This window comes from Anopheles maculipalpis, chromosome 2RL (genome assembly GCF_943734695.1).
Source record: "Anopheles maculipalpis chromosome 2RL, idAnoMacuDA_375_x, whole genome shotgun sequence".
In the NCBI taxonomy this organism is placed as follows: Eukaryota; Metazoa; Arthropoda; class Insecta; order Diptera; family Culicidae; genus Anopheles; species Anopheles maculipalpis.
In genome coordinates, this window is record NC_064871.1 from 7,389,765 (window position 1) to 7,409,663 (window position 19,899).

At 41.5% G+C, this 19,899-nt stretch overlaps 3 protein-coding genes across 4 annotated transcripts in view; 1 reads left to right on the forward strand and 2 right to left on the reverse strand.

The window, feature by feature from the left end:
* Window positions 1–19,899, forward strand: part of LOC126556650 (phospholipid-transporting ATPase ID) — a 143,293-nt gene that overhangs the window by 87,927 nt on the left and 35,467 nt on the right. The gene's annotated exons all lie outside the window — the stretch shown is intronic.
* On the reverse strand, window positions 9,364–10,062 carry LOC126560044 (uncharacterized). The gene is made up of 2 exons (XM_050216205.1): window positions 9,628–10,062; window positions 9,364–9,543 (listed from the first exon to the last, which is right to left on the reverse strand). Exons 1-2 carry the CDS (start codon window positions 10,060–10,062, stop codon window positions 9,364–9,366), a joined length of 615 nt encoding a protein of 204 aa, XP_050072162.1.
* On the reverse strand, window positions 10,946–11,586 carry LOC126560045 (uncharacterized). Its single transcript, XM_050216206.1, has 2 exons — window positions 11,200–11,586; window positions 10,946–11,125 (listed from the first exon to the last, which is right to left on the reverse strand). Exons 1-2 carry the CDS (start codon window positions 11,584–11,586, stop codon window positions 10,946–10,948), a joined length of 567 nt encoding a protein of 188 aa, XP_050072163.1.

The window sequence follows — 19,899 nt, forward strand, 5'->3', positions numbered from 1 at the left end:
AGTAATATTTATGACAAGATTTGACAGGCTGATTTGACACTGCCAAGTTCACCGAAAATATTGATCCAGAAGTAAAACTTAAAATAATTCAATGCAAAATCGTATCGAGAGAGACCGATTCTCTTCAATTTTGGATGTTGGTCTTAAGGTCGTCTAGTTAATCGTTGCTGATTTGAAGGCTCAAAGCGTCATTTTATCTGGTAATGAAAGCTTGACATCTGCATAACGGAGGAAGATCTTGACGGACCGCCAGCTCAAGTGAAAGCTGGTTGCATAGTCTGTATTAAGTAATAGTAATTGTTACATAGAAATATTTATACTTTGTTTAAAGTAATTATTCGAACATAGTTCCTAAAACCACATAAAGCCCTTAACTTGTGTCGCATACACAACGGTCAACGTCTTCTGACAGCGGATCGGAGCTTAAGCGGAGCCGACAGCAGCAAAATCAGGGCTAAAACTAAGTAAACCGAAGGATACGCTATCGGACGATATCATGTTCGGATTTCGAAGGGTTTCTGACCGCGGCTGACATACTGATATCAAAATCGAACTATGAGTACATCTAGGTATTATAAACTAACTAATAAACAAATGCCACAAACACAATGTAAGGATATTGATGACGCCACCATAATTTCCCACATGGACAGAGGAAGACTTCAACATGCAATTTTAAATAAACTGAACGCCCAAGGTTATCCATCTCCATTTTTTGAAGCCTGTTTCGTGACCAACTTTTTACGCGAAAGGATGAAAATCTCCCGAAGGGTAAAAAAAACTTCTCTAAGCGATACAAACAAACAAGAATTTTTTACGCCTTTTACTACCAATTTGTCAGTGGATACACGTGTCAATGGGTACGTAAATACAAGTACGTTTCTGACTACCTTTGAAAGCAAGAAAAAACAGTACAATTTCCAATTGTATACAAATCTGTGTCCTGCAAATATGTCTCCATCATTCATTTGCTGCTAATTCTACAGAATTCCACTGAACTAGCTTTCGAATTCCTTGGCGCAAATGTTGGAACGTCATCCATTACGCTCAAACCGAACTTCCTTACAGATTTTCCAATTTGTACGAAGCTCCGTTACGATGAACAATGAACGTTCTTTACCATTCTATTACTTGTAGGTCCATCATCGTCAACCTTTCATCTCATGCACCTGATCTGCCGTGCACCAGGACCACATACAAAGCTCCCAACACAATGGAAAATGGCAATGGAGGCAATGGCAAAATGGAGAAAGACGTAAAAGAAAAGCATTAAAAAATAAGTCGACGAGAAGTCCCGGCCGACACACATTAGCATTGCATACGCATCGGAACCACCATCAGCAGGGAGTTGGTAGACATCGGACAAAAGATTTTAATTATATGCCTTAATGAGTCTAATAAAAGAAGATAATTATCTATGCAAAATCGAGCGCTCCTCCCAGTGTGTGTGTGTATGTCTGTCTGCGCACGCTGCACATGCTGCCACTGTCTCTGTGGGCAGTATGTGGAAAACGAGATAACCATAAAGCTGGCAATCGGCATTACGGTACGGGACTGCTTTTTTCCAACTTTTCATTTATCCCTGCACGTGAGTCTTTAGCCACCGTCCGGGGCTGGGTGGTACGCGAAATAAAAGGACACACATCGCCGCATCTGGTAGCGTTCGTTTCGTTCGGCCCGTTTCCCCTCCCCCTGTTGTAGTTTCCATTCAGTGCCGTGCCTATAATTGGTGTGATTAGTAGAACGTTTTTCATGCAACTTTCAGCCGTGCAAGTTTTATCGAGGTGGAAAATCGACATGAAGAAAATAAATCATGCTTTTAATTTTATTCACCACACCACGCGTAATCCAGTGCCGCAGCATGCTTCTTTATCATGCCGTTCGTCTTGCTCTGGCTTAAGAAATTAATAAGCTAATCTTCTTTATTTCGCACTAATTGAATATTTACATCAAACAATTTGTTGCTCTATGAGAAACTTTTTTTCGTATCATCGTATCATAAAACAAAATATCGTACCATGTGCACAGTAACGCTGCCAGAAACAATGTATTCTGAGAAGTTAATTTATGCAACACATGTTTAATCCTTAAATTCGTGCCCTGTTCTACATGGTTGACCTTAGGCTAAAAAAACAACCGCTTGTTGAAAGAGATTATTCACCGTATCTATTACACCATAGCACAGTGGGCAATTTAGGAAATTTAAATTTGATGATGGTCAAGATACTTTCTACCAGGTTTGATTTTCTCTTGCTGTTTCGCCTGAAGTTCGTCGCCAATAACAATGATAATTAGCCCCCAAACAAAATGTGCTGTAAAAATAAACTGCTGTACAATTTTTTGAAGTTGTGGCCCAACGGTTAAAACTTCTCAACATGTGGAAAATCCCACTTTATAAGAGTAGAACTGCCTAATGAGGGTAGGATTAACTGAGAAAGACAAAGCTTTATGTGACTACAGATTTGCATGTTTAGTGCATTGATACCATTTTTAAGATGAAGAACTCTATGTCTTCAATTTCTTGAGATGTGGCCTCAATATAGCTTTCGACCTCAATAATTTACAATGGTTAAAACAATGGGAGCGGTCCAGATAAGTCGGACTATCAGACATAAGAAAACCGTCGAATCTCATCCACATCTCAGACTTGGCTTTAATAACAACGTGGTATAAATAAGTCAATATCCTGACAATTACCAGACAATTTTTAAAAATGGAGATCTTGAACAATATTAAATTTTATCACTTTTACATGTCACCTTTCCAAACGCATCATTCCACACGCCCCTTAACGCTGCCCATAGTGCAATGTGCAAATATGTAAAACCAACACCATTTTAAAAATAAACCAAACTCACACACCAGAACCCATCTGTCTTCGGCTAAACCTCAACTCGTCCCTGATCCTCCACAGCTAGCTCAAATTCATTAGGTGCAATCATTCTTCTCGCTCGGCCCGGCACTGCACTGGCCAGCCAATTACTGCCTGATCTCTGATAGTCGCTAGCCCCGACACCATCCACACGGGCCTGCCGTACCCTCACACCCCTCATACCGGTGATCTTGTCACCGATAATCTTTTGTTGCAATTTGTTCGGCATCGCTGAGCACCGGCCGACATCTTAAGCTGCTGGTGCAGCGATTGTAACTCAACCCCTTCCCGGCTGCACGGTAATACCCGCAAGATGCACCACAATGTCTGCACGAGTGAGAGAGAGAGAGAGGAGTTCCGGGATGCCGCAGAGCAGCTTGATTTGCTAAGACGATAATCCATCGGTAAGTTACGGCGCTACTTACGGCGTGCAAAGCTGCGGCACAAACATGGGTAAACTGGACGCCAGAAGTCACAGTTCACAAGGCAACACTATTTGCAATGGGAAGACGCGTGTGTAAATTGTTAATAGCTACCGTGATAAGTGTTGCCCCCTGACCCAGCGACTCCGGGACTTGCAGTCGAGGTCGTGGAAGAAACGGAACGGACGCAGTACGGTGCAAACGTATGGGCTGCATTCCGCTGACCAGCGAACCATATAAATATTTCATGTTTCCGTTAATCTCTTCCGTGGCCGTTCGTGTCCCTCGCCACCCACTCGAGGAATGGGAATTTGGCAAGATTGAGTGAGTGCACGTTGCGCGAGTGTTTGTGTGTATGGTTCTCTCCCTTTCACAAAGGGAAAGCCTTGTTTGCTTTGGTCCGATATTTACTGAGCCGACCATCAATCACGCCAACAGACGACAGGATCTTTTGACTCTCGCTGTCACCTCGCAGTGCCGTTTCCCGCTACGCCCGGTTCTCCTTCACCGGGGGGTTTTCCCACGTGCAGCTCCATAAGACACGTGCGTGCGTGCGTGCGTTCGTCCTTCTCACCCGCCCGCAAGCACTAACACTTCCAAGAAACAGATGCCACACATCCCTCGCACTCCAAATTGGCAACCATTCAGCAAGGTGAATGGAATTGGGCTGTACCGAACCGTAACCAAAACTACAGTTGTGTCGGTGTATGCACGTACGCGCACTGGAATGCAAGATGATGAATTATGTTGACGTCCGGTCCGGGCAATACACCGACACCGACCGCTGGCAATAACAATCATAACTGAGCCGTAAAATGGATAAAGGAATAAATATTCATACCTGATTATCATATAAATAAATTCATAAATTCATCAAAACAGCAACATCATGGGCATCGCTTAATGGGCAGCAATGAACGAAGGTGGCGAGAGGGCTGGTCAGTATGCAACACGTTCCATGCACGTTCGATTACCGAAGTGCATCTGCAGCTGACCGTGTGACCATCAATACTGATTTTAATTGCATCTGGACTAAGGGATCCACCTACGGGAGTCGGCAGCCGTCCTGGAAGGACTCGATTGGTGAGCGTCTTTCGAGAAGGGCAGTAATTTAATCAAACACATACATGATGCACTCTTGCTACTAGCATTTGCATGGGAAGAGAAGTGCTGCATATTGACTGACATTAGACCTATACAGTGTTGGAAAGGAATTACTTGTAGCTCAGTAGGGCTTTCCAGTTTCTTTAAACTAGCGAATAAAGCTGACTTAAGCAGTGACTTGACTCTGCATAAACGTTTCATAACACGCCATGGTATCCTGAATAGAAAGCAAGAATGTCAACATTTCCAACTCAATAAGCACACACGCACCCTACTACTCTCAAAATTAAGGAACCAACAGCTCTCGGAAGAGGATTTTGGCAGATTTGTTAAACGGAAACGGGCTATAAAATGACGCATCCTTCCTTCACGCAAGTGAGACATGTAAAGCATGGCTTTCAAATTTCGATCGATACAATATGCGTTTAAGATATCGCATTTAATAGCTATCATATACTTCATTACTCTAATCCATTGTACTCTCGGTTAATGGGCTACGCTATACCACGCACTTTCTGATGTAATAAGGATTCTTTTCAATCCCCCTCCAACTCAACAATAAACAGCAAAATACTGCCAGAAAGCAAATAAACCATAAACGATCCCCGCTCCAAACAACCCACCAGCCCGTAGGCAATCCTTATCCGACTTTGTTTCTCACCGTAACTATCGTCTACTCAATCACGTCGGTCAAAAATTTTGCAATTTTGAATGGTCACCAGAGTCCGTCGGCAGTAGCATCACAGGTTACTGGTCATCAATCCGGCCCGTGGTCAGAGATCCGAACACTCCCATCGGTTCAGTACTAGCCATCGCCCTGGGAAGGCATGATGCTGCCCCACCATCGCTCGGTTACCCTCTTCCGGTTATCGGAACACCGAGCTTCGTCTGTCACACGAAACTCCACCAACACGCTCACTCGTACACGCCAAACTGGACTGGGCTCACACTCACATTGCGAGCACCGGACTCGACCGCACGATCTTTCCAGCCCGAAGATGGGTAAAGTGATTTTAATTAATTTCATTATCACAGAATGAAGCCTCTGGGAGGTCAACTGGTGGCCGTCGGTTAGGCTACCGAGACATACCCGTAAAACGGTACCAGTCAGCCTACAGCCGATGATGGACAGCCCGGAAAAGAGAGTAACCGGCGGACAACAGACGACGAATGGAGCCATGAAATTAGGAAATCCTTCCGTGTCCTCACTACCACTGTGCGTGCGACTAAGCACTACCGTGTGGGGTGAACTTTGCGTAAGTAAATAGATACATCAACGCCACACACACACACATTCTCTGCGTGACTTTTGACCGGAATGTGGGCGCTCGCTAGGACACTGTGTGTGGACAGATTGTGGAGTGTACGTGTGGTACGTTTTACGGGTAGTGGTTCTTTTTTAATTAAAACTTCCTTTAGTAGCCACTAGCTCTTCACCATTGTACCTTAAAAGAGATGCTGTGAAGGGAACGACACGGGTAAAACGTAGCAGGACACAACGTTTTATTATGATAGGCACAGGATCAGCTCATTTGGCGACGAAACAATCACACGCAGTCAGGGATGCTTTCAATACTTTGTCGGGGATTCTCCATAATTGCCAGGATGCTTTCCAAAGGCACGAACGTGTACTTATTAGCCAAGCAGAGCTTATTTTATCATAAACATAGTACACCCTTAGACAAGAATGTGACCTTCACACAAAACGCCTAAAAGTATGCAATTTCATATTATTCTATTCTATTGCTAGTAATCTACGGCGTCAAATTTACTATCTAGTTTAGGATTCAAGAAGATTTTAAAGCAGATTTTTTAATTCTTTTAATTACTATCTAGATAGAGCTTGACAAATCCGTATTCGCGATTGCAAAACTGAATGTGAAGTTACAATAAAGTAATACGGATTGATCCTATTCAAGTTTGCAAGGACAAGGAGAAATTCTTATGGCAAAGATCGCCCTGTATACCAATCAAACTCTCCTTCCAAAAGTAGACAAATCAAGCTCAGTTCAGCACATCGCTCATAATCGTGTTGCCTGCGATTTCCAGCAATTTGTTTTCCGAAACAAATTTGATGTGTCGATGCAAATAAATTGTCTGGCACAAGCATGTTAATCAAGCGAAGAGTTTTTTTCCCTCCGAATCACTACACGTACTTAACCATATTATTTTGGGAACATAACCTTTACCCCTTTTTGAAAAAAATAACTTTCCGAAATGATAAGCATGATTCAATTTTGTATCCTATATTTCGCATCCACAGCAGAGCCTCGTCCTATCACCCTTTCCGTCACTGAAAAACTTCCTATAATTGAGACCAATATAATTAGCAAACATTACGAACCTTTTTGCTCTGCCGCATCTACCTCTAAGGAGCTTTTTGTTCCTTCCCAAGCAGCGCTCCGTACACAGGTCGTTCACGGTGCCGTATTCTAAGTACTTACCGATGATCCTTCTTGTCGACACGGTGTCGATGTCGACGCAAACCTACCAAAGCCTACGCATCGTGCTCGACGTGTTGGTGAGCATGTTTGCATCCAGCGCTCCCTTCAAAATGGTTCGATGAGATGAAGAAGCGAGCATCGCACGGATGGAGCAGTGTTTAATATTCTGTGTCATCATATCTATTATATTTTAAAATCTAATTTACATATTACCATGGCAGAACACGGAGTAGAGCAGCACACGCAATCGGTTGAAGAAAGCTGGTCAGCAGCAGGTACGGATCCGCCGTCAACAATACCCACCCTTCACACGCCGACTCTTTCAGGAGGATGAATAAACATCCACATTCGAGTGTGAGTGTATTCTTTGGGGACTTGCAGTCCAACCCGCACGAGTTGGGCAATTGTTGGCCTCGTTGAGGTTATGTTGCAAACGTTCCACCAAACGCCTTCTAACGTCGCAAACGTGCCACGGGACAAAGACAATGCAGCACCGAGTGTGTAAGCTGATCTAATCTAACCCCTCTGTTCGGTGTCCCAGGGTTTTCCAAGCGAACTTGTCTAGCCGGACGATACCACACCATTCCAGCCAGAGCTGAGGTTACAAGGTTGTATGTGCGTCTGTTTATCCTACGGCAGTCCGAAGTTTTCCAAACGGAAACTTTAACCAACTCAACGGTTAAGCTGCACATCCTTCGAAACCTGCCGGCCAACGATATTGAAATTCCGCAACGTTGGTCCACCAAGCGCACCGGAGCAGGAAAAACATAACTACACCCCATTTATGCAGTGCAGCTGCCGATAGAAAAGCTGCATGCATCGCTATTTTGTGCATTATAATTTTCATTACATTGCACGGTCAAACATCTCCCCGAGAGCAGGAATATTGTGTCTTCCAAGCGAGCTCTGCATTTATTATTGATTGTGTACATGATTTTTGGTAGAAGCTTGAGCAGCAAGTAACGAATAACCGATTCTGATCACTTTGCTGCTCTGATCGAGAAGGAAGTTGGAATGCTTTAGATTAAATTAATTTACATATACATACATACACCGCTGATGCCTCTGATCTTCATATCATAATGCCCTTGTAAGGTGAACATCAAAAGCCTTCGATTTTAAGCAACAGATATTTTAATTCATTTAGACCATGACACATTAATATAAAGATGCTAGCGTACTGCCTGCAGGCTGGGTCTGATAAATCTGTCACTATTATTCAAAGTTTATAACATTATCCGGCGTGACCTAGAAGATCGGCAAGCCAAAAGGAAGAAGAAGAAGAAGAAGAAGAAAATCTTTAAGTAATTTTCTATTTATTTTGCGTTTTAAATTCTGCTCACCGTTTTACTCGGCAGACAAATAACGTACAACGCAGTTGAGCGTTTTCATAGTTCATTAGTTACACTACTAGATGCTAGATGTCGCTGCAAGTAATTTTGAAGCTTTCGCATAAAAGCTTTGCTTCTTTTGATGCACAGTGAGCAAATCAAACCCATTTTTTAAAAGTTGTGCTAAATCATCTCATGGTTGACAAAACTGTTGTTTTTTTGTATGTTTTCATTTTGTGTTTGCTTATCTGTTAAAGCTGATACTAATTTAAAAAAAAGTAGAAAATAAAGAAATCCATTAACTTCTGGATTAATGTGCTGTATTTCACACCGAAACATTATGATAAGTTAGGTTAAATAATTAAGATTAGTTCTATAATTAATAATTCTGGAAATAATTACGATCTAATTAAATCAAAGCTTGGATTAAAAAAGGGGCCCGGTGGTGCAAGCGACACAGGCGCTGGTGTTCATGAGGGGCGTTTTAAATATCATCCGGATCGTCCCCCCGTAGTGAGGATTGACTATCCAACTACGTGGTATCGACAAGTCTAGTAAGCCATTTCGATGCCCGGCGTGACCTTAGAGGTCATTAAGCCAGGAAGAAGAAGAATTGCGCGGACTATTCGCAACGCACTAAACTGATGGATCGCCCATCGATCCAGCACTTCCTTTCCAAGATTCTTTTTGAATAGATGTAAACTTTGGGCACATGGATGACCACACGCAACAGTGGCATCTGATTTCTTCTTAAAGTTGTCCGACATTCTAACAACTCCGTTTCAAGGTACGGTGTGTCGGCGCACACCATACGAGTCATTTGTAGTTTGTACGATCGGGTTTTGTTCCACCGATTGAAATCGCCTATGGAAGCAGTAACTCTCCAACCGAGCGTAACCACTATCAGGCACAATGACATGTTTAAACGGTAAAATATGATACTACACTGAACGCTAAGTGGTTGATTTTGTTCTAATCCAATTCAACTAGTCTGATCTACTTTAGGTTCGCATAATTGCGTAAAACCATTTCCGGTGTCGATGTTACTGTTCGATGCTAATGATGTCAAGTACTCAAACATGGAAAAGATAGTAGACTAAACCATACAAAGTAGCTTGCAGATACATAATATCTTTTAATTACAACTGTATTGCATTCATTTTAATACTGATAGCAAACGTCACATAAAGCTACCACTCTATCATAGAGCTCAATATACCCTTACGCCTAGCAGAGAAATATCCCTGCAAATGGAGCAATGTCACATTGCTTTTGGCCGCAAAACGCAGATCCAACCTGTAGTCTCCGGCAGGTATTGATTGGGGCGCATATTCCTTCTCAAATACGGTTTCAACTACGTACGTCTGGTTCTGTGAAGAAAAGTCACCAACGCGACAGATTGGATTGTTACGCTGTTAATGCTGAACCTTAACCTACGCTACGCTGAAACATACTCCATGAGGACAAGGCACGACCAATTTCGGTATCATTTGTTTTAAAATACGCAATGCGTAGGTAGTGAGAGGATCACGTAAAGTTCCGGGGTAGTTGTCCTTCAGCGTGTCACATACTTCAAATTCACCATTAATCAGGAACGGTTGGTACGTCTGAAACTTATAGTACATAGTATACTGTACCATCATATAGTTATAAACTTTGGGCACATAAATGGTCACATATATTGATGGCATCAGATTTCTTCTTGATACTGATCGACACTTTAGCAGCTCCGTTTCCAAATACGGTGTATCAGCGCACACGACGCGATTAATGTATAATTCATACGATTGAGTTTTGTTCCACCAATTCCCATTCCCTGTGGCAGTAGCAATTCTCCATACGAATGCAAGCACTACCAGATATAATGACACCTGTCGACGCTGAAACATGTTTGCGAAATGAGCGTCAAATGTCTACTCTTATACTACATCCTATCCAATTGAATATTTTACTACTTTGATCTTCTGTAATTATTCATGACCCTAATCTGGTCAGGTTACAGATTGTTTAAACGAAGGACAATTGCACGATCAATCTTATCTCGGTATTAATTCTACTGATTGACATAAACTATTAAAACTATTTTAACATAGATCAATAACGGGCATAGTTAATGTTGGGTCGTGATCCCAAGAGCTTCCTCAATCACTTCCCTCATTTAACTGTGTGCACTAAGAGCGCTCCAGAAAAAGGCAGTCCAGCACTGAGAGACTAGCGCCCGTAACAGCGAACTGAATGCTTTGAAAAGGTAGTCCCTAGTTCGAGCGGCTTGACCCATGATCCTCACCATCATCGATTTCGCTCGTTTCGGAGCTGTTTCGCGCTCAACACTCACCGAAGTGAGTGCGAGCGTTGTGCTCCATTCATTTAACACAGCTTCTCGTCCCACCACTAGTCACATAGCATAGACGTCTAGGGCAAGGATTACTCTCCTAAAATTGACTCCTTCCACAATCACACCGGACTTCATAGAGCATCTAGTTCAATGTGCATGAAATAAAATCCTTCCTAAATCTCGTTCCGAAGTAGATTTATTAATTTTCATATTTCCTGTCCTACTCCTTTGCAGTTTTTGTTTCGATTTTTCGCTTACACTGATTCTTCTTCTTCTTCTTCTTGGATTAACGACCTCCTAAGCTCACGTCGGCCATCGAATGACTTACTTAACTTGCCGATACCACGTAGTTGGATAGTCAGTCCTCACTACGGGGGGACGGTCCTTTGTCGCCTACACCACCGGGCCGCCCCTTACAATGATACATCATTCCTTATTTACCACTCTATCATAGAGCTAAGTATACCCTTACGTCTAGCAGAGAAAAAACCCTGCAAGAAGACAATCGACACATTGTTTTTGGTCGAAAAGCGCAGATCCAATCTATACTCTCCGGCAGGAATCGATTTTGGTGCATATTCCTGCTTAAACACACTCTCCACTACGTAGGTTCTGTTCTGCGAAGGAAAAGTAATGAACGTGACAAATTGAAGCAAAGATCGGTAACCATGTACAAAGCATTCAAACATACTCCATGCGGACAAGGGACGATTACTCCCGGCATCATTTCTTTTAAAATTTGCCATACGTAGTCAGTGAGAGGATCTTTGTAGGATCCTTGCTCGTAAGCTCTCATTGTAGCACAACCTTCAAATTCACCATTAATCAGGAACGGTTGAAACGTTTGATACTTATAATATAGATTATACTGTATCACGATGTAGGTGTAAACTTTGGGCACATGGATGACCACACGCAACAGTGGCATCTGATTTCTTCTTAAAGTTGTCCGACATTCTAACAGCTCCGTTTCAAGATACGGTGTGTCGGCGCACACCATACGAGTCATTTGTAGTTCGTACGATTGAGTTTTGTTCCGTCGTGGCTCGTATTTGAACCCATTCGAGGCGAAAGTCATTCTCCACGCTAATGCTAGAACAACGACGCGCAATATCACTTTTATGCCTTGATTCATGATTGCAAACTGAACGCTAAATGGATACTCTTATTTAACCTTTCTATGTACATATCGATGGTGAAAAGATAAACCGTTTCAACGATTAAAAAGGGTGCTTAAAGAAGATTCAGATTATGCCTGATTGCGGTAACCATCCATATCCGGTATTTATTTTTAATTTGCTTATTAAAATTATAGAACGGTAACACTACTGGTTTACAGTTATGACGTGTGCAAGGTTTATACATTTAATCTTGAAGTAAGTACATTTAAAAAGTGAGGGAAAAAGCACTATTTTTTATTCTTCTATGTTTACAGGAGTTTTCGAAACACTTGCAATACAACTACAAAACAAATTCTCAAAACAATTCAAGACCTACATAAGCAGCCTCGTTACCACTCTAACATGGATCCTAAGATTCCCCTTCGTCGAACGGTAAAATAAGTTTGAAGCAATAATAATGTTACATTTGCCCTCGATGAAAATCTTAGATCCATCCTGTATTCTCCCGCCGGGATCGACTTGGGCGCATATTCCTCCTTAAATTCGGTCAGTGCTGTGTACGTTCTGTTCTGCAAATTATGAAAATAAAAGCCTGTTTGTCAAACACCAAAATATGTTTTGATACTGTAACACTCTTACTCCATGAGGACAAGGATAAACCAAGCCAGGCATTAAATCGTTCAGTAAGCGATGAACGTATGCAATATTGGGATCGTCTACCGGTCGTCTAAGATACGCACACACTTCAACCTCTGTATCGATCAGTAAGGGTTGATAGGTGGTAAATTTGTAGTTCAGTCGAGCGATGAGTAGCAAGAAATTGTACACCTTTGGTACGTGTACCGACACACTAATCAACGCTCTCTGGTTGCGTCTTAAAATCACTCGACATTCATGGACTATTGTTTCTACATACGGCATATCGAGGCAAATCACACGCATCACATGTATCGTAAATGGACGCGTCCCATTTTTCTGTTCTTCCTTGCCTACCAAAATTCCACTCTGAGCACCTTCGGACACACTCAATATTATAGCGAGGATCAGCAAGACGGGTTTGTATCGCGACATAATTAAGCAAGAGAATGCTTACAATGCCACAAATGATTTATCGGTCAGGAAGCTTAGTGCACAATAAAACGAATATTTTGTCTGGAACAGGTTTAAAACATTTGGCCTAATCACTTTTTCATGGCAGAATTATTTCTATTTTTGTGTATGATCAAGATCGTATCATTTGTAATCTATTAGTCGTAGAAAATTTAGTCAACCAACTACCGAACTAACGAGTTAATTGCTTTACACGGTGGAAATCATATAAAGTACTTACATTGCGTAATCATTAAAATAATTATACAATGACAGAGCATTTGATAAGCATCCTATTTGCTTAACTCATGCCTCACTAGGAAGCTGCTCGATCAAGTGGAGCCAAACCAGTCGGAGATCGGAGCAGCAGCCATGTATAGAGGACTGCACCCTTAGACTGAGATTCCTGGAAACGGATTGGAGTCCTGATCATGTCCTCTAGACGTGTACAACCCAGAGCAGACTAAGAAAAATAAGATATGTGAGGAAGGATAACGGAGGAAATACTACAAGGACGTGCACTACGAGCTGATTTACCCATTATGCAGCGAATTAGACTAGTCGTACTCTGCTGGGCTGGTCATGTCATGAGTGTGATACCGGACATCCCAACCCTGAAAATCCTTTTAGGCCATCCACACGGAAAGAGGAGCCGTGTTAGAAGCATAACAGCCGGAATAACGGACTGGCAGTCGATGACGGCAGACCGTGAGCGGTATTGTGGCTGGTTTGTAAGCAGACCAAGACCGTCTGATCGATTGTTTAAAAATCTGCATTTGAATATTGGCATTGTTTAAAACTTTTCTGAAATTTACTTCTGACACCTCTCGGTATTGAAATAGAGATATGTTTTTCATCATTCAACTACTTTTTATTCATCTTTGTTTACAGGAGTTTTCGAAACACTTGCAATACAACTACAAAACAAATTCTCAAAACAATTCAAGACCTACATAAGCAGCCTCGCTACCACTCTAACATAGATCCTAAGATTCCCCTTCGTCGGACGGTAAAATACGATAGAATTCGTAATAATGTCACATTTGCTATGGATGAATATCTTATTTCTATCCTGTATTCTCCCGCCGGGATCGACTTGGGCGCATATTCCTCCTTAAATTCGGTCAGTGCTGTATACGTTCTGTTCTGCAAATTATGAAAATAAAAGCCTGGTCGTCAAACACCAAAATATGTTTTGATACTGTAACACTCTTACTCCATGAGGACAAGGATAAACCAAGCCAGGCATCAAATCGTTCAGTAAGCGATGAATGTAGTCAATATTGGGATCGTTTACCGGTCGTCTAAGATACGCACACCCTTCAACCTCTGCATCGAATAGCAAGGGTTGATAAGTGGTAAATTTGTAGCTCACTCGAACCTGGATCAATAAGAAATTGTACACCTTCGGTACGTGTACCGACACACTAATCAACGCTCTCTGGTTGCGTCTTAAAATCACCCGACATTCATGGACTATTGTTTCTACATACGGCATATCGAGGCAAATCACACGCAGCACATGTATCGTAAATGGACGCGTCACATTTTTCTGTTCTTCCTTGCCTACCAAAATTCCACTCTGAGCACCTTCGGACACACTCAATATTATAGCGAGGATCAGCAAGAAGGGTTTGTATCGCGACATAATTAAGCAAGAGAATGCTTACAATGCCACAAATGACTTATCCAAGTCGGTCAGGAAGCTTAGTGCACAATAAAACGAATATTTTGTCTGGAACAGGTTTAAAACATTTGGCCTAATCACTTTTTCATGGCAAAATTATTTCTATTTTTGTGTATGATCAAGATCGTATCATTTGTAATCTATTAGTCGTAGAAAATTTAGTCAACCAACTACCGAACTGACAAGTTAATTGCTTTACACGGTGGAAATCATATAACGAAGTTACGTTGCTGAATTATAAGCACTTGAAAAGTATGCTCAACATCGCTCAGCCTTACCAGGCTTGTAAGAATATATCACATCTCAGGTAAAGGTGGTTAAAACTCTGAAGCGTCTTTGCAAGTGAGATGAGTTCGCCTAACTTCTCTTCAATCTGGCGCTAGTCGAGGGCCACCCGGGATTCGGAGATGGACACTTTAGTAGCCATTAGACTCGTAACGGTCTTGACATGAGAATGGCACCGGACACCCCAACCCGTATAGACTTTTTGGGACATCCACGCAGAACGTGGAGATATTATGAGTTCAAAACTGAGATGGAGTGATGGCGATAATGTGCCCGCAGCAAACGACCAGGATAATGAACTGGAAGATTGTAGTATCATCGTATCTCGATCTAGTGTAGATTGTAGTAATGCATATAAATTTGTTGTTATATGAACAACCAAAAAGATTGGAGGCTCTATGTAAGTGCATAGATTTCCTGGATTTTAATCATTTTTAAACATCTGCTGAAGGTTATATTTTATTGGTGTAACACGCAAATTCAACAGACAAGTATTATTACTCCTTGTGTTTTGTCTATATGCATCCCATTTTTCACCTTAGTTGATGGCTTGACACATGCAGCCATTGCCAGGTCATCCACCATAAACTCACCACTCCAACATGGATCCCATGATTCCCTTTCGCCTGACGCTGGCAAATGTCTGCAGCCATAAAATTGTGACGTTTGCTTTTGAAGCAAATCTTACATCAAACCTGTATTCACCTGCAGGTATGGATTTTGGCGCGTATTCCTCCTTAAACTCGGTTTTTTCCATGTATGTTTTGTTCTGCAAAAGCAAAAATTATGCATGAAATTTCAATATAATGGTCTATTATCACAATACTTACACCGTGAGGACAGGGATACACTGTATTAGGTAGTAAATCTGTGAACACGCTGTATATGTAGTTGTCTGTTGGGATCAGCTTAGGACCTTGAAAAAAAGAGCATACTTCAAGCTCTCCGTCGATTAAGAACTGTCGGTAGGTGGTAAATTTGTAGTGCAAGCGGTATTGTAACAGCAAGAAATTGTACACCTTCGGTACGTGTATCGATACACTTATCAAAGCCCTCTGATTACGTCTTAAGATTGTTCGACATTCATTTATAGTGGTTTCCTCATAAGGCATACCGACGCAGAGCAATCGCGTTACATGTATCTTAAATGGCCGTGTCTCATTTTTCTGTTCTTCCTTGCTTCCTAAAACTCCACTCCGAGAATATTCGTACACATTCATTATTATAGCGAGGATCAGCAAGATTGTAGGAGCAAGTTTGTACCGAGACATAACTGAGCAAGAGAATGCTTCCAAATTCCACAGATGACTTGTTTCTCTGAAAGCGTACTATACAATGACGGGTAAACGTTGTGCGGCATCTGAAGTTTACTCTTTAGCACCAACCGTTTTCAACCTTCCAACATGATAACGTTTTTGCCATTTTAGTATTATACTTATAGTATTGCTATCTTAACTGGATTTAGTCAAGATATTGTAGGTTTAGTTGTAATGCAATCGTCTGTAATTTTAATCTTTAAATAATGAATAATTATCATACATCAATGTGTCATTTTAAAACTAATTTTATTTTACACCCAACAAAAACAAACAATAATGACCAAGCAAACAAATCAAACACTAATCTAATATGCGCTTACGTAGCTTCTGCTCACTCATGCTTTGTAATTAACTGCTACTGAACTAAATAGCATGACAACTGCCTGCATACATATCCGGACAAAGGGAGGATCTTTTCGTGTGTTGAACGTAATAGAAATTATATTAAACAGAAAGCATTTACCTGATAATGTTTCGCTATTCAGTAATATCTCTTAACAACTAGAATACACCACAGCACCGTTGATCAGCTTCAATTGCGTTAATTGCGAAGCAGTTTTGATCGGGTCCAAAAACAAATTTAAAACGACGCAAACATTAACGTCCACAACTAACGGGAAATTTCAAACTATCGAAATTGATTTTTAAACTGTCATATATTTAACGTCAAAATTTGAGACTTTTTGCCGTTGCCCCGTGTGGGTAGCTTGTGTATCCGCCAACAGTCATGAGAACCATCCATCAAGCATCAAGCATCCATCAATTCACCACTCCAACATAGATCCGATGATTCCCTTTCGTCTAACAGTTGCAAATGTCTGCAGCCATATTAATGTGATATTTGCTCTTGATGCAATTCTTACATCCATTCGGTATTCTCCCGCAGGGATCGACTTGGGCGCATATTCCTCCTTAAACTCTGCCCTTTCTGTGTACGTTTTGTTCTGCAAAAGCAAAATGGTATGCATGAAATTCACAAGTAATGTTCCATCACCTCCTCACTTACGCCATGAGGACAGGGATACACTGTATTGGACAGTAAATCCGATATCACGCTATAGATGTAGTTTTCTAATTGGCTCATCTTAGATCCACGCATATAGGAGCACACTTCAAGCTCTCCGTCTATCAACAAAGGCCGATAGATGTTAAACTTGTAATGCAAGCGGTATTGTAACAGCAGCAAATTGTACACCTTCGGTATGTCTATCGACACACTCATCAACGCTCGCTGGTTGCGTCTTAAGATCACACGACATTCATGAACTACGGTTTCCACATACGGCATATCGACGCAGAGCAAACGCGTTACTTGTATCTTGAAAGGGCGTGTTTCGTTTTTCTGTTCTTCATTGCCAACGACTGTTTCACTGGCAGCAATTTGGTACACAACAAAGCATATGATTAAGCTCCGCAACAAGCTTTGGTACCACATAACTAAAAAAACAGGCTGGAAATAGAAGTTCAATAAACAAGTTATGCCACTTGTTTGAATGCCGATAGTGCAATGCTTGTAGCTTGTTAGGGGGTACCAACCTTTTAACTCAAACTGTACTATACTCTGTTTTAATTTCTCGAAACATTTATATTCAAAATCTACTTACAACTTGCGAGGGTGATGCTAGGCTGGGGATAGATAAAATCTGCATTTTTCTAACGAGTCTATCAACCACGGAAATAAACTATCGCTTTTATCAATGTTTTAATGACACTACTTTTGTGATCATTTAACGCTTATCTTGTAATTTAACAACAGACAATAAAAATTATATAAAAAGCAGCAACTCTGAAGGCAACCAGTGATTCTAATTCATAACGGTGGTCTTCTTACTCTACCATCAATCAGTCAGGAACAAATCACTAAATTATAGGTTTTTTTATATTTTTGTTCAACGAATAAACCAATTCCGTACTTCTTTGACAGCGTCACTAATGAAACTAACCGTCGAGTCAGACATTTTTCTTTGTAATAATCATCGATATTTGTGTAAAAATGTCTTTTTTTTAACCTTAACGACCATCTAAGTCACGCCGGCCATGGCTTACTAGACTTGCTGGTATCACGTAGTTGGATAGTCAGTCCTCTCTACGAAAGAATGGTCTGAATGGAATTTGAACCACGGTCCTGCCTTTTGAAGGCCGGCGCCTAAACAGCATATAAATGTTATATGGATCATTATTATCCTTCGTTTAGTACAGATACGATCCATCCATAAGCGGTCATATTCCTCATTCCAACGAGTTCTGGTCGATCCGTGGCCACATGATTTGCTGCGGATCGAGCTCGATTACTATAGGAACGAACCTAGCTTCGCGTCGATCAGTGTAATTTGAAACAAAAAATGTATAATTGCTTAAAGCGTTAACAGTTTTATAATTGCTCTTGTTATAGCTAATATCCAATGAATTTATCACACACTCTAGCAAGTAATTACATCTCGCATTCAATGAAACAGCCCCATATTACCGAGCCTGCTCATTTCACTTTAGTATTTATTCGGACAACTTTCGATTGGAACACACAAACCACCGTCATGCGAACGGACGTACCCATCTCTGCAGAAGCAGCCCGCCTTATAGGCTTTCTCACAATCCTGTGTTGGATTCGGATTATCACACGTCGGTTCGCTGCATGGACCGCTACATTTAAATATCTCCATTTTCGTTTCGCACAGGACTGCAACAAAGGATCGAATATCCCATTATTTTCGAGGGTAAGTTTGATGAAAATGTTAAATCATATACTTACTCATTTCTTCACCATTTTCGCAAAGTACTTTGCACGGTGTTCCAATACCACAGCTGACCGTACTAATAGCGACAGCACCCACCACCAGCAACACTACCCAAACAGAGCATCCACTCGCCATGATGGTTGATACGCTAAGAAATGTCTTCCGACCGACCGGGACGCATTTTAAACGATTATCCCATCCAACCAAGCACTGGACTGGTGGAATGTAATGTTCGCAGATAAGCCACAGCACACTGCCTGAATGGATCTGTCTGCAATGGCACCAGCGCACAAGAACAGGGCCGCCGGTATGGAAACATCAAGCGAAACGTGACTACGCAGCGATCGAAAGTGTGTGCATCATGTTTATTGTTCAGATGGGCTGCACATGCTCGTGGTTTGCGTTGCACATGCCCTCGATTATCGTCAACACACAGCGAATGGAACCACGTGGTTCTAGCTTATTGGAGAAATTATTTATCATACTTTGTCGATGAAATCATTCGTTTTTCGAACCTTTCGAAACATTGTGCGTGATAATTCAATTTCAAATTTGAATTTTTGCGTTAGTACATGAAGCTTTGCAGTGTAAACGGACCTTCATATACGAATTGCTCTCCGTATCGATCTTTCTCTCTCGTGCGATAAAAAAAAAAATCCGGCGTTCTCACCTTTCTCTCTCTCTCTCTCTCTCTCTCTCTTTGCACACATTCCTGTTCCTGTTCAACGCGTGCTGTCGAATGTAAACAAACCACTCTTTCTCTTTTCCATTCTTCCTAACCTCATTGTTTCTCCGTCACACACACAGAAAAAGCGTCCAAAAACATTCGCCGGATCCGGCGCTTCATTTTGGCCAGTATCGTGGTAGTGTGTAGTGAATGTTTGTACATTTTTATAAAGCAGTAAGTAGACAATTTGTTGGTGAAAATGTCAACGCACTGGGTTAATTTCGAACCAGACTAAATGTAAATCGTAAACGAATACTATTGCGCGTCATACTTACGGTACAAGTTACAACAGTACACGCATCCACACCACGGCAAGCTTAGTCCGGTAAGTGTAACCGTTCTTTGAATGTCTCTCGTTAGGTCTGCCACAAAGGTACAAGATCTTAGTTCTTAGAACAAATATTAGGATAATTTTCACGTTTCCTGAT